This window comes from Xenopus laevis, chromosome 8L (assembly GCF_017654675.1).
Source record: "Xenopus laevis strain J_2021 chromosome 8L, Xenopus_laevis_v10.1, whole genome shotgun sequence".
Classification (NCBI taxonomy): domain Eukaryota; kingdom Metazoa; phylum Chordata; class Amphibia; order Anura; family Pipidae; genus Xenopus; species Xenopus laevis.
This window is the reverse complement of record NC_054385.1, coordinates 128,894,348-128,910,266: the sequence shown is the minus strand read 5'-3', so window position 1 is coordinate 128,910,266 and position 15,919 is coordinate 128,894,348. Positions and strand designations below refer to the sequence as shown.

The following is a 15,919-nucleotide window of genomic DNA, read 5'->3' as shown; positions in this document are numbered from 1 at the left end:
TTTATCCCAGTCTTCTATATTACCCCTTTTTTGTCCTTAAAATGTAAAATATTTATCCCTAGCTTTCACATAAACACTGGGACCCTCTAATGTCCATTTAAAAAAAAGCCAAAAAACTACAGATCATTGTTGGTATATTAATTTCTCCCAAATTTGACCAGAATTTGTGAAAAAGTACAACATTTTGAAATGCTCCTCTTACTTTTATTACTATTTATTTGCCTTTTCAAGATCTTGGTGCAGTAGATATGCAGGAAAGTCTTGTCCCATATATTTATTTATACCCTCAAAGCAACATAGTCCTGAGTTTAAACATATATAGGGGTGGTTGTCATCTCTGCACTGGCAACTTAATAACAAAATGTTCTTGCCTTCCCTCCTGCACTGTAACATGCGCCATAAGAACGTTGTAGTATATTTATACCATTTCCCATCTGCCTCGTGTGCCCTGGGATTAGCAGGACAGTCGGCAAAAGACCAATTAAAAATGTTGTTTAGACTGTGTACATCTACAGCATAGTAAACGTTAATTTAACTTTCCCTTCAAGCAGCACAGTGGCTTATGGTAGTGTCTCTTGTGTGGACATGAAAAAGAAATGGACATAAAATAAAATGTCTCTTGGATGGGGCATATACATAATTACACCTCTAAATATTCTGTCCAACCCATGGAACTATAGCAGGGTGACTGTTACCCCAATGTTTCTATATATCTGTAACCTTGTTATGAGCTAAGGGGGCCCAGTCTGAAGGTCAGTTAGGGGGAGATTTGGGGTGAGTGCTTATTTGTACCCTGGGTACCCCTGGAACTAAAGCAGGGTGACACCCCAATGTTTCTATATATCTGTAACCTTGTTATGAGCTAAGGGGGCCCAGTCTGAAGGTCAGTTAGGGGGAGATTTGGGGTGAGTGTTTATTTGTACCCTTGGTACCCCTGGAACTATAGCAGGGTGACACCCCAATGTTTCTATATATCTGTAACCTTGTTATGAGCTAAGGGGGCCCAGTCTGAAGGTCAGTTAGGGGGAGATTTGGGGTGAGTGCTTATTTGTACCCTGGGTACCCCTGGAACTATAGCAGAGTGACACCCCAATGTTTCTATATATCTGTAACCTTGTTATGAGATAAGGGGGCCCAGTCTGAAGGTCAGTTAGGGGGAGATTTGGGGTGAGTGATTATTTGTACCCTGGGTACCCCTAGAACTATAGCAGGGTGACACCCCAATGTTTCTATATATCTGTAACCTTGTTATGAGCTAAAGGGGCCCAGCCTGAAGGCCAGTTAGGGGGAGATTTGGGGTGAGTGCTTATTTGTACCCTGGGTACCCCTAGAACTATAGCAGGGTGACACCCCAATGTTTCTATATATCTGTAACCTTGTTATGAGCTAAGGGGGCCCAGCCTGAAGGCCAGTTAGGGGGAGATTTGGGGTGAGTGCTTATTTGTACCCTGGGTACCCCTAGAACTATAGCAGGGTGACACCCCAATGTTTCTATATATCTGTAACCTTGTTATGAGCTAAGGGGGCCCAGCCTGAAGGCCAGTTAGGGGGAGATTTGGGGTGAGTGATTATTTGTACCCTGGGTACCCCTGGAACTATAGCAGGGTGACACCCCAATGTTTCTATATATCTGTAACCTTGTTATGAGCTAAGGGGGTCCAGTCTGAAGGCCAGTTAGGGGGAGATTTGGGGTGAGTGTTTATTTGTACCCTGGGTAACCCTGGAACTATAGTAGGGTGAAACCCCAATGTTTCTATATATCTGTAACCTTGTTATGAGCTAAGGGGGTCCAGTCTGAAGGTCAGTTAGGGGGTGATTTGGGGTGAGTGCTTATTTGTGCCCTGGGTACCCCTGGAACTATAGCAGGGTGACTGTTACCCCAATGTTTCTATATATCTGTAACCTTGTTATGAGCTAAGGGGGCCCAGTCTGAAGGTCAGTTAGGGGGAGATTTGGGGTGAGTGCTTATTTGTGCCCTGGGTACCCCTGGAACTATAGCAGGGTGACTGTTACCCCAATGTTTCTATATATCTGTAACCTTGTTATGAGCTAAGGGGGCCCAGTCTGAAGGTCAGTTAGGGGGAGATTTGGGGTGAGTGATTATTTGTACCCTGGGTACCCCTGGAACTGACTGTTACCCCAATGTTTGAAGGCTTTTTTTTTTAAAAAAAATGACTAGTTCTCCCTTGCCCTAGTCTCAGATTTAAGCCTCATTTATCAGTAGCAGATGCAGCAACAGGTAAAATACCATAATGAAAGCACCTTGGTTATGTAGTGAATTAACTCATTGCACAAGTAGCAGTGTATTAGGTACAAAGCACAGCACATATCACTGACCCCTGACCAGTAACAGGAGTAAAGTATAGGATTCATTTTGTGCACTGGGAATGCTCTGCTTAAATAAACTCTGTGCAACTGGAAGGTGTGTAGCTAAAAGCTGATAACTTGATTGAGTTTCTTGTTTTTTCATCACACAATGGAATGTTGCAAGCCTGTCTGGCTGTTTATGAAGCTAATCATAAAGCCTAGCCCTTTCTTTTAAATGCATTTATATCCAGTGTCATCTAGTGACAGTATTCAAAATACTTACTGTATAAAATGAATAAATATTATGACAAAAAGTATCACTTTGTCATAAAGCTTGTGGCCTGATTGTAATTGTTCCTCCCATCTACTCTCTTCACTTTACTCAGTTGAGACTTTGGAATCACTTTCTTTTACTATAAGGGAATGGAAAGAGTTGAAATGGAGTAAAGTACTCCTGTCACTATTTTTTACAAATAGATCGTCCTTATAAATTCTCATATTTCAAAATGAAAATTCATTAAATACAAAATGTATAGTTGTATGGAACTACAGGTGAAAATTTAAGGGTAAACAGCAGAAAAAACACATCATCCATGGACCTGACCCATAATGTACAATACATTTTAAAATTGGGGTACAAATTTATTCTCAAATTGCCCCATGAACAGATCAGTGTAGGACAGGGACACTTTTGACCCCATTGTTGTTACAATGCACCAGCTGCAGATAAAAGTCATCCTGGAGTAAGAAGAGGTTCCATCTTCAAATCAATTCCTTGGAATTTAACAAAGGCTTTTGGGGAACAACTGTGTAAATCCCCTGACAAAATATAAAAGGAAAGGATCTAGGGTCCTGCAGTCCACGTCCCCTGCCGGTGCCCAATATCCGTTCTCCCTCCGATACAACAGTAAAACAATAATAAATAGATGGACCAGGGCTCAAAAAAATCTAGTGCAGTATGTTTGACCTTAATAATACACCCTTATGTCATCACACACTCTATGAAGAAAGTGCTCCTTCTCTTTCACCTTATGAGTTAATGGAACCACCTTTATTCACTGAGTGAGAGTTTATGGGTGGGTCCTTACAAACATTTAATACTTGTATGGACGTCCCTCAAGCAAAGTGTAGATCTTCGTTGACTAATGCAGTCAGTTGTTACTTGCCGGCGTTCGACCTCAGCGTGTAGGCACACACGGGTGACGTCACAGCCTGACGCGTTTCGTCTTGCGACTTCCTCAAAGTCTTTGCTAAAGATCAGACAGTCTGTGAAGGTCTACACTTTACTTGAGGGTCCATACAAGTATTAAACTTTGTAAGTACCCACTTACCTACCACTGATGTCTGACAGTCTGACTAACCAGCCTATAGTTTTCAGGCTAAGAACGACATTCTTTTTGAATAGTGGCCCCACATTAGCAATACGCCAGTGCCGTGCCGGACCTCAACGAATCCTGGAATATAAATAGGAGTGGCCTGAATAGAAAGAGTAATAAACAATAACGAAACAGGAGGGCCCTCCTTTGAAAGTTGGAAAGTGTCAAAAGAAGAAGACAAATAAGTCAAAAACCATAAAAAAGAAAAAAATGAAGTCCAATTAAAAAATTGTTTAGAATTAGCCATTCTATAATATACTGAAAGTTAATTTAAAAGTGAACATCCCCTTAAGTGCATGGCACTCGGAGTGTTGCCCGAAGTTGCCTTGTGAGGAAACTTTGGATGACTTCGGAAAACGAAGAGCTCTACGTGCCACCCCTTCGGCAATTTAGATTCTAGCCGGCAGGAAGGCTTTTTTGGGGTGATTAGTCGCCCGAAGAAGAGGAGATTTGTCATCGGGCAACTAAATCTCCCCGATTCTTACCATGTGCCCTAAGGTATAAAATCAGCTTGTACAAATGATGTAGCAGGAGTGCTCTCTATAGCAGTCACCTCCTGGGCATCTTGCATCCTGGCAGGTAATAGGCTGCGCTCTCTCTGAGCATTTTGAGCTCCAAGTATCTCCTCATGGCTGAGCTCGTCTCTGCTGCTTCTTGGTTTGGTCCATGACCACCACACAATTTCCAGCTGTCATAATTCAATGTTCACAGCCGGTCGTTGAGTTTGCAGACTCCTAAGTTTTGCAACAACTTCTTCTGAAAAGTCATTGGTACCAAGCCTAGAGGAACAGAGGGAATTGTAAATGTTGGGGGTTTTACACAAGTCAGTATAGGTGTGTGCCTGAATATGGACATCGTATCCCTTAAAATGTTTGGGACTGTTGTTACTGCAGGAGACTATTGGTCAGCAGTGGGAACAAGGATGCTAGTTCTTCTGCAGTGGGCTAATAAAATAAGGCAGTTGTGGAGACTGAATAGCTCTGGCCTCCAGCTATGTTAGAAGATGGGTGCAGTGTAATGGTCCCTGTTTTATATGCTGCCTGGGATGGTCATTCTCTACTCACCTGATCTCTTTCAGTCTGAGAGAGTTTAGTATCAGATCTCTTATATAGGAGAAACTAGTATCCGAAAGGAAATTGTAGCTGAGGTTGAGGTGGGTCAGGTTGGTGTTTCCAGTCAGATGATGCAGGGATGGTGCATAGTCCGGTGTCAGCTTGATCTCCATGAGGCTGCAACATGAATTGTTATTAATATTAATTTTCTATATTGCCCCAGATGCATGTGGTAATTGCATAATTCTTTATGGTGCCCTCCCCTTATAGTTTAATCTCTCTCTCCCCCTTATATTTTCTTTTAACTGTTATACTCACCCCAAACGCTCTATCTTGCAGGTTGGGTCAGACAGAACCATCAACAACTGATAGAAATATTCCCCGGCCAGTTTGTTCTTAGACAGATCCAGATCCCTCAAAGTTTTGTTTTCTTTAATTGCCCAGGCCAATGTAGTGCAGCTTTCCTCCGTCAGGCCGTTCTCCCTTAAACTGTAGAGAATGCAACAATACACTCTCTCACACTTGATAAAGGGCAAATTGGCTCGAAACATGTAGTGTCGAATAAAGGTTCATTTACAGCAGAGTACTGCGTCTACCTGGTCTGTTCCACCTAACTCGTAAATATTGACTATTTTGTACCTTGGATAGGGTAACGGATCAGAACCTTCAGGATTAGAATTGTTTTGGGATAAAGATACCACAACCAGTGGAAATTAAGTGACTCTCTATAGATGAGAAGGTCATTGTACGGCTAATACTATGGAATACAATTCAAAGACTTACCTCAGTTTGTGGATTTTACAGTCAGGGTGGGTTAATGTGGAATAAATAATCCTCAAATCTTCATCCCTCATATTATTTTGAGAAAGACTGTAGGGAAGAAATATTATAAAGGCCTTTGATTGGCTAAAGGTTGATATTTAGACTATACAATATTGTTAGGTTGTTCAGATAATACAGGGATCACACAAAATATTGCCATGGTACACAACTGGACAGCATGTCACAACATTAAAGTCAACAGAAGAAAAGGGTCATAACGATGAGATGGTGAGATATATGTTGACCCATGGCAAACAGATGTCTAAGCAATGTTTTCTCCATCTATAATATTGTGTTTGTTCCATATACTTAGCTTGATTCAATCATCATAAAACATTAACGGTGCTAGAAAACAATTGATAGGAAGTCAATAATCCTACCTGAGATCCTTGATCTTGTGTAACGTTGGTGCCAACCTCTCCAAGCCTTCAGTCTGTATAAAACAGGCATCGAGGTCAAGAAGCTCCACTTCCTTGAAGGATTCTAATATAAAGGACAATACGGTGCAGTCTAGAGGGGCCAGGTGGAATTCTGACAAATCAAAAATTGTGTTTTTTCCAATAGTTTCAGACACAAGTGCCTTATTCCTGGATTCAGATAGGCAGGCATAAACGTTTAAAGTTTTCCTTTTGTCCACGCCATCATCTTCATGGCTGGTTACACTACTAGACATGTCATTTAATAAGGCTATGACATGCTTAGAAGCTTCAGAAGACAAGTCCCCAAAGTAAGGTTTTAATTGGGACCTGGTGGACATATCAGATAGACCAGAGATAAAGCGAATGAATATTTCACCTCGGCCATCTTCAAATGATTGGGCTTTTTCAAAAGCTTCCTTTAACCTTTCAGCAGAAAAATCAAGATAATGAACCAGGGCAGCCAAAAACTCTTGAATCGTCAGATGAAAAAATGAGTAGATGACGCCATGAGACTGGGCCGATTCTACCATAAAACTTGACAAGAGTTTAGAGGAATTATTTACATGGAACGTGGCTAAATCTTGTTCCTCAAACTCAAGATAATGGCTCATGACACCATGTTCTGCCATCCACCCAACGGATGTCAGCAGTTCTTTAGCGTGGCCTGAATCCTGGCTGTGGTTGGACAGTATGTTGGTGACATAAATCACAAAAAGTTGCGTCACTGTTTTGGGTAAGAGTTGAACACTTTGATCATTATCTTTAAAACACATGGATAACACGGTACAGATGATCCAGCAGTAGGATGGGATGTAGCAGAACGTGTACAGCACTCCATTTTCCCTCACATAATGGAAAGCCTTATTGGATATTACTTGGTTTCCAAAGAAATGTTGGAAGTACATTTCTCTTTGCTTGGGGAAAAATCCCATGATCTCACAAACACGTGGGAAGACCTTGGTGTCTATGGAAGCCAGTCTAGTTGGTCGACTTGTCATTAAAACAGAACATCCTTTCAGAAGAGACTGTCTCACCAAACTGACCACAATGACATCAAGGCGATTGAGGCTGTGGGGGCTGACGCACAGTTCAGTTGACTGGAATTCAATCTGGTGGGCACTCTCATCTAAACCATCAAATATAAAAAGCAGTTTTTGGGGATCCTGTAAGATTTCCGAGAGGTTCTTACGTAGATGAGGATATTCATCAAGGATTATTTTCTGTAAGCTAACTGCCTCCTTTGTATTGAGCGTCCGGAATTTGAAGAAGAAGACAAATGCAAATCTCTGGTAGAGTTTTCCAGCTAACCAGTCGTAGACAAACTTTTGCATTAGGGTGGTCTTCCCAACCCCTGGGACGCCACTCACTATGACGGCATGTGGAATGCACCTGAGTCTGTGACACCAGCGGAAGAGTCGGTTTGGCGCAATGCGTTCCAAATTGCTATGGGCTTTTTGTAAATAGTGCTCATGTTTCCCCCCTGTCTCAATGACCTCGTGTTGAGTACGCTCTCTGAATTGGTGACCTGAGGCCACAATAAGGTCCAAATAGCGTTCAGAGATATGGAAACTTTGAGGCTTCTGGCTTGAGCCTGGGACTCTGAGCTCCTCAAGACTTTGGGTTTTCTCCAGTAGGTATTGTTTATGCTCCATCTGGCAGGCTTTGGAACAAAAATCATTATTACATTAAGTTAAAATGTTGTGCACAACTGCTCTCCTTGCCAGAGCTACTGTACAAGACTGGAGGCCCATCATCAATTTTACATCAAATATCTCCTCCCATAAACTGTCAAACTTCTATTGCTTTGGTCGTCCATGGCACATAACCTGCTCAAGGCTATTGAATATAGATAGGTTATCCTGTGTCAATCCCCCAGTCAATCAAAAGAGAAATCAAAGTGCAGGACAAATCCACAGCAGTATTCTTTGACTGCAAAATTTATTAGGAACGTGAACAGCACAACATGTTTCGGGCTAGGCCCTTTATCAAGTGTGCAGGAACATGGGCCTTCTGGTGAGCTGCTCAAGGCCACCAGATTACCAGAAGGGCCAGCAAGAGCTGAAGGTAAGAGGGGAAGAATAGTGACATTGAAGTAGGCAACCCAATTACCTCCTGGTTCTGGCAGAAGGTCACTGTGCTTTGTCCAAGGGATTAATTCAATATTTCCTCCTTTGTCATTTTATATTGATTATGGTAGCAATGCCACCTGCATTAATATTATATTATCCCACAGAATTAGTTTAAGATTATCAGCATGATCCTACTCCAGGATTTAAGGTCGCCATACACTATAAGATCTGCTCGTTTGGTGAGATCCGTTCGTTTGGTGAGGTCGCCAAATGACCAGATCTTTGTCTGATCTGTCCACCAAAGGCCGGGCGATATTGGGCTAATCCGATCGTCGGAGGACTGTCGGAACGCCCCATACACGTGCAGATAAGAAATATTATGAGTTTTGTACCTGTAAGTTCTTCGGGCAAATCGTGTCCATGGTGGTCCAAAAGAATATGTTGCTCCAAAGTCTCTCCTTCAAAAGGGAATTAAAGAATAGATCAGATGGACATCTATAACTATACGCATTTAATTACATGCAGATTAGTCTGAACAATTTTTCATTCAGAGGTTTTATTACATGCACTGCACACTGGTGCAAACTATAAAATTCCCAGACACAATCCATTGTGTGAGGAGAAAAGTCTTCGCAAACAGGGTAAGACTGGGCTGGTGGGACACCAGGAAAAAACCCAGTGGGCCCCAGTACTCATGGGCCTCCTACGGCCCAGACCTGATCGCCCAATCCCTCTAAAGAAAAAGATTAGCCGCAAAGCGCTGGCATTTGCGGATGTGCCCCGTGGCACTTCATGTGCACTGGGGGGGCTGTGGATGTGGCCCCCAGTGACTGCTAGGAGAGCATATGTTGTCACAGCCCATATGGGCCCACAATGCTCCAGTCCAACCCTGTTGGCAAAGGCAAAATTGTCACTTTGTGAACATTCTTTGGCATTGCGAACGATTTTTGTGTTAGCCAATATTACATTCCCAAATAGAGTTTAATTTTGGTTTCAAAAACCTCCAATAAACAGGCCTCCACATGAAGTATCTCAGAGTTTTTGCATTCTGTATATTCTGCACAGAAGTATGTAGCAGACCCAACTAAAGGATTCCTCATCACTGAATGAGAAGATTTCTGTTTTACCTCTCTGAATGATTTCATCCAATACACCCAGCAGGTTGGGGTGAGGATGATCATTCTGTAGAACATAAAGACTTTCCCAGAATCCCAACACGGCGTCTCTCCCAAGAGAAAGAATATCTTCTACCAACATCTCAGCGAATACAGTGGCACCACATTCCTTCTTTAAAGACACATAGTGCTGGAACACAAAGAATAAAAGCCTTGATTGTATTTCATAGAACTATTTCAGCTGTGGTACAGAAATGTCTGCTGACGATATCAGATACTGGATTTATATGTCAGAGTGGAGGTCTTTGGCAGCTGAGAAATAACGTTTCAGTGGGTAGAGGAACAAATGAGCCCTGCCTGCAAGGAATGAATATTTGGGAGAAACCATTTGAGTTTAGCGTCGTTATCAGGAAAGGTCTCCCTACCTGTACGGACACAATTTCTCGGAAGCTCAGCTCTCTCAGGATACTCAGAGTATCAACTGACTCAATGATGTAGACAAGATCATCCCTGAAATGCTCATATAATATTCCCAGCTGGTGCATTTCATACTGAGACAGATGCCCTCGGAAAATCTCCACATCATCTATAAAACAAAAGAATTCATGATGTCACTACACAATCATTGGGACCATTACTGGCCTGTCCAGCCTTCCCATAGACTTCTCTATTTATTGGGACCCACGGGATCATCAGACTAAATGGTCAATTAGGCTTCACAGATGATGGGACAAATGTGGGCCCTTGATCTGGTTACAGCACTTGCCCAGAATAGCTATCGGGTTGCCAATGTTATCACTGCTGAGCAGATTTACCAACATGGCCAGTCAGAATCTGTTGGGCTCTGAGCTGTTTCTAATCTTGGTTTCTGGTCAGGGGTGGAACTACAGAGGAAGCAGACATTGCAGGGGGGCCCAGGAGGTATCAGGGCCCCATGTGACCCCTAATTCATATACAATTTCAATAAATATTGGTAAAACAGGTCAACCTGTAGACATTTTGGGGGCCTGAAAAAGAACTTGCTGTGGGGGCCCAGTGATATCTAGTTACGCCGCTGTTCCTGGCCAACACATGAGTTGGCTTTTGTGGTCAAAAATACTGTATTTAATGGACATGGTCTGTCAATAGCAGCTTCTAAGTAACACTCTACCTGCATGTGCTATAAGGCACCAATAATCACTTTAATACTTTAAAGGAGTTGTTCAGCTTTAAATGAACTTTTAGTATAATGTAGAGGGCAGTGGCCTAACTAGAGTGCGCCAGGCCCCCTGCAAAAAAATGGGGCCCAGCACATTCCGATCCCCATTTTCCCGCCCACTTCCCATCCCGCCTCCACCCAGCCCACCCCTGCCCATGTCCAGCCCACACCGCACCCGACTCCGCCCACTCTTGCCCAACTTGCTTCCCCCTTCCTCACCAGTAAGAAAGAGCAGCCGGATAGGAGTTTTTTTTTTATTATCTAAACAGGAAGTAGACCCCGCCCACAGTATGGGCTCACCTGTTCCTCGGACCCCCTGCAACCGTGGGGTCTGCTTCCTCTATAGTTACACCACTGGTAGAGAGTGATATCCTAGACAATTTGCAGTTGGTTTTCATTTTTTATTATTTGTGGTTTTAGCTTTTTATTCAGCAGCTCTCCAGTTTACAGTTTCAGCCATCTGGTTTCTAGAGTCCAAATTCCCCTAGCAACCATGCATTAATATGAATAAGAGGCTGGAATAAGAATAGGAGAGGCCTGAATAGAAAGAGGAGTAATAAAAAGTAGCAATAACAATAAACGGGTAGCCTTACAGAGCATTACAGAAGAAGAAAGCACATAATTCAAAAACTATAAAAAAAAAGAAGAAAAAAGGAGGGCCAATTGAAAAGTTGCTTAGAATTAGCCAATTAATCTATAACATAATAAAAGTTAACGTAAAGGTGAACCATCCCTTTTAGGGTTAGTCCACACGAGGAGATTCGGGGAGATTTTGTCGGCTGGCGACTAATCGCCTCGTCTTTTGAGCGACTATCTCCCCGAACAGCGTTTTTCCCCATAGGCTACAATGAAAAGTCGCCTGCGCTGATACCCACGCGGCGATGTTACCCTTAAGATGATGTCCGATGTTTTTTAAATAATCCCCAAAAATGTAAGGAAATTGTAACAGTTTTGAATTACTGACCCTGATTTATAACCCTTCCACGAAACTCGTCCATGGTCACTGCTTCAGGGATGATGCCCACCTAGTTGAACCATAAAAAAAAAGGAATCGTTACATGAGAAACAGGCACGTGAATGACTTGTAACATCCCAGATATACAGTATGTTATTCAGTGGGCAATATATAGTTTAATGAATAGGACTTGTGAAAATCTGAAATTGAATTAAAGTCACATTCAATTTCTGGTTCTTCCAAGCATAAACAAAACCAATCTCCAGTCCACTAAGATGCCTCTGTATAAACAAACTCCTACCTTCCTCCCAGCTACCTTCCTCCCAGCTAAAGCCTTTTCCTACACTAAATAAAGAGTGTGGCTTGTTATATAGACAGCTTCTACATCAGTGATCTCCAACCAGTAGCTCATGAGTAACATGTTGCTCTCCAAACCCTTGGATGTTGCTCGCAGTGGAATCAAAGCAGGAGCTTATTTTTGAATTCCAGGCTTGGAGGCAAGTTTTGGTTGTATAAAAACCAGGTGCACTGCCAAATAGAGCCTCAATGTAGGGTGACAGTCCACATAGGGGCTACCAAATGGCCAATCACAGCCCTTATTTGGCACCCAAGAACATTTTTCATGCTTGTGTTGCTCCCCAACTCCTTTTACTTCTGAATGTTGCTCACGGGTTCAAAAGGTTGGGGATCCCTGTTCTACATAGACAGCAGGGATACTAACTTCACCAGCAGCAAAATCCAGACAAAGTGGAGTGGTGGCGATGTCACAGAGGTGGGTTGGTGATGTCAGAGAGGGTGTTGGTGATGTAAGAGGGGAGACCTATGGTGGGATCGGTGACATTATAAACAGAACTGGTGATGTTGAGGGCTTGGCTATGGTGTCATGTGGCTCCCTTATATTTGCTCGATTGTTAAAACTTTAAAAACCAGGCAGGATGTTTTGAACTGGACAGCCCCTTAAAGGGATTGTTCACCTTTAAATTAACTGTTAGTATGATGTGGAGAGGGATATTCTGAGCCAATTTGCAATTGGTTTTAATTTTTTATTATTTATGTTTTTAGGGTTATTTATATTCCAGTCTCTTATTCAAATCAGTGCATGGTTGCTAAGGGAGGTCCAAATTCCCCTAGCAACCATACACTGATTTGAATAAGAGACTGGAATATAAATAAGAGAGGCCTGAATAGAAAAATAAGATAATTAATAAAAAGTAGCAATAACTACACATTTGTAGCCTTAAAGAGCATTTGTTTATTAGATGGGGTCAGTGACCCCCATTTGAAAGCTGGAAAGAGACAGAATAAAGAGGGAAATAATTCAAAAACTATAACAAATAAATACTTTTTAATACTTTTAAAGGTGAACCACCCCTTTTAAACAGTGTATCGGGGTCAGAGCAGGTGCTAATGCTGCTTCTCAGTAAGAAATAAAAGCACTGGATATCCAATAAGATAAATATGTAACAAAACAGAACCCATTGCTTTAAGATGCCAATCAAGAACATTGTAGCACGAACTGGCCCAGACTGGCTTTATAGACTTTATTCCCAATAAATGTCACTGCCTGAAACCAACAGTGTGAGGATCTTCCCTTGCAATGACTCGCACCATATGGACTCTAAGCAACATTTCAATTGGTCTTCATTATTTATAGCTGTTCAATAAATTGCCCTTTTCTTCCGACTCTTCCCAGATTTCCCGTTCCTCCTGTTGTTCCCTTGCCTGCCCAGAACTCTTGCCTTGGTTCTGTCACTTTAAGGCCTGGCGCTATCCGAGTAGCAAAGGCTCCTCCCATCGTAAAAGGCGGCTGTTAAAGCTAGAGGTGTAACCGGAAACTTGGCGTGGCTGCAGTATTCCTTTATACATTTAGCGCCATAAATAAATGGGTCATGTGGAAGAATTGCTTTAGCTCAGTAGTTACGGAAAAAAACTGGAAACGTCCCCAACAAACATGGCAGATATTTGCTCTTTGTACAAGGAAACAACTGAACAATATTATCCTTTCCCTTCAATAATGACAGTGTACAGAACGGAGCACATGTCCCTTATAAATCCTTTATATCCCAACATTAATGATTTAGTTCACTTTTACAGTTATATCATTGTAACAAAAACATATAACTCAACTGCAGTTTCACTTTCCTTATAAACATTCAGCTGTCAGGACCTTGGTTGGCAGGAGGCTTAAAGGAGAAGTAAACCCTAACTAAAGAAGTAGGTAGAAATGTTGTACATGATGTTTTGTGCTTCTGTACCAGCCCAAGGCAACCACAGCCCTTTAGCAGTAAAGATCTGTGTCTCCAAAGATGCCCCAGTAGCTCCCCATCTTCTTTTCTGCTGATTCACTGCACATGCTCTGTGCTGCTGTCACTTACTGAGCTTAGGGAGCCACTCACAATATACAGTACAGATAGAATAGAAATGTCACAATATAAGGCTGATTAGTAATTAATACACATAATTACTACATGGCAGCACAGAAACCAGTGCAACTAGCATCAGAATTTAATAATCAGCAAACCTGTAGCATCAGCTTATATTACAGCCAGGGAAGCTCATTTTCTGCTGGATAATTAGTGACGAGCCCTAAGCTTAGCTTCTCAACAGCCAATCAGAGCCCACTGAGCATGTGAGTGTCACAGACACTTCCCAAGATGGTGACCCCCTGTGACAAGTTTGAAGCCCTGGATCATTGCTGCTATTGACAAGCTCAAACATTAGCCTCGTGCAATAAGTTCCCTATATAAAATATGACATTTTTACCCACATAAATTTTTAGGGTTTAATTCTCCTTTATGGGCCCCCAATCTATAAGGAACAATTATCTTTGTTATATTATTAGGGATGCACCAAATCCAGGATTCGGTTCGGAATTTGGCCAGGATTTGGCTGAATCCTTCTGCCCCGCTGAACCGAATCCAAATCCTAATTTGTATATGCAAATTAGGGGCAGGGAGGGAAATTGCTTGACTTTTTGTCACTAAACAAGGAAGTTAAAAATGTGTTCCCCTTCCCATCCCTAATTTGCATATGCTAATTAGGATTCAGGTCGGTATTCTGCTGAATCTTTGGCGAAGGATTCGGTCGAATCCTACATAGTGGATTCGTTGCATCCCTAGATATAATCTAAGCAAGAATATGATTGGTTCGTTCAGAAGTGGAAACTTGGTTGGTGGAAGAGTCAATTAATAGGAAGTACTTACCTAACAAAAAGAATGAAGATTGTTGATTCAGTAGGTGAACCTCCGATTTCTATTCTTGTCATGTCTTACTCTTGTCTTTCCTTATTCTTGTGCTGTTACATGATCTCTATACATAAAGACAGACACATTCATAAGTATAATCTATAGGGAAACCCTACTGTATATTCCATACTGCGTTTCCTCTTCCATTAACTGTAAGGAAAATACCGCCATTCTTTCGATCCTCATTTCTTATGATCTCATTGGATCCCTATAGGAAGCAAGAGGCACATAAACCGGATTTTGGAAAATGTTAAAACAAAAGCAGTCGATTTTCTTTTTTTTACCTTTGAAACATTGGAAAATAAATTCGCCGCCCCCTTCCACGAAGCTCCCTTGCAGCAAAGCAGCCAAAGTACAAGAGTCAGCAGGTGCTGCTAGATAGAAGTTTTATGGCAGTTTGTCCTGTGTACAAGATGGCAGTTAAATAATAACCAGTTACCCAACCCTTTGGCTGCCACATTGCAAGTGAGAACATCTGTGTTCTTAAAGGAGAACTAAACCGTAAAAATGAATGTGGCTAAAAATGGCATATTTTATAGAGTGAACTTATTGCACGAGGCTAAAGTTTGAGCTTGTCAATAGCAGCAATGATCCAGGACTTCAAACTTGTCACAGGGGGTCACCATCTTGGAAAGTGTCTGTGACACTCACATGCTCAGTGGGCTCTGATTGGCTGTTGAGAAGCTAAGCTTAGGGCTCGTCACTAATTATCCAGCAGAAAATGAGCTTCCCTGGCTGTAATATAAGCTGATGCTACAGGTTTGCTGATTATTCAATTCTGATGCTAATTGCACTGGTTTCTGTGCTGCCATGTAGTAATTATCTGTATTAATTACTAATCAGCCTTATATTGTGACATTTCTATTCTATGTGTACTGTATATTGTGAGTGGGTCCCTAAGCTCAGTAAGTGACAGCAGCACAGAGCATGTGCAGTGAATCAGCAGAAAAGAAGATGGGAAGCTACTGGGGCATCTTTGGAGACACAGATCTTTACTGCTAAAGGGCTGTGGTTGCCTTGGGCTGGTACAGAAGCACAAAACATCATGTACAACATTTCTACCCACTTCTTTAGTTAGGCTTTAGTTCTCCTTTAAAGTAGTAAACATATCTTTTTTAAGGGATTTACTAGAATCTGCAACCTGGGTTTGTTGCTGAATTACATTTCACAGCATGATCTTTTTAGGAACCATGTTATGACAATTACTGGTTTAACTGTTCACCCTTGAACCAGAAAGTCTTGAACACAGCAGCTTGTTTATATAAACTATAGTAGTACTTATCTGTTATCTACTGTGTATCCTGTGCTTGAATGGCTGCCCCAAGGCTACACAGCAGCTTGTTTATATAAACTATAGTAGT

At 41.9% G+C, this 15,919-nt stretch overlaps 1 protein-coding gene across 1 annotated transcript; it reads right to left on the bottom strand.

Moving 5' to 3' along the window:
• Nucleotides 1-4,088: 4,088 nt before the first annotated feature.
• On the bottom strand, nt 4,089-14,977 carry LOC108699139 (NACHT, LRR and PYD domains-containing protein 12). Its single transcript, XM_041573665.1, has 11 exons — nt 14,843-14,977; nt 14,517-14,622; nt 11,323-11,383; nt 9,586-9,746; nt 9,173-9,350; nt 8,438-8,503; nt 5,938-7,636; nt 5,519-5,605; nt 5,054-5,224; nt 4,748-4,912; nt 4,089-4,462 (listed from the first exon to the last, which is right to left on the bottom strand). The coding sequence occupies exons 3-11, from the start codon at nt 11,354-11,356 to the stop codon at nt 4,375-4,377; spliced, it is 2,649 nt and encodes an 882-aa protein (XP_041429599.1). The 5' UTR covers nt 11,357-11,383; nt 14,517-14,622; nt 14,843-14,977; the 3' UTR covers nt 4,089-4,374.
• Between the last annotated feature and the right edge of the window lie 942 nt (nt 14,978-15,919).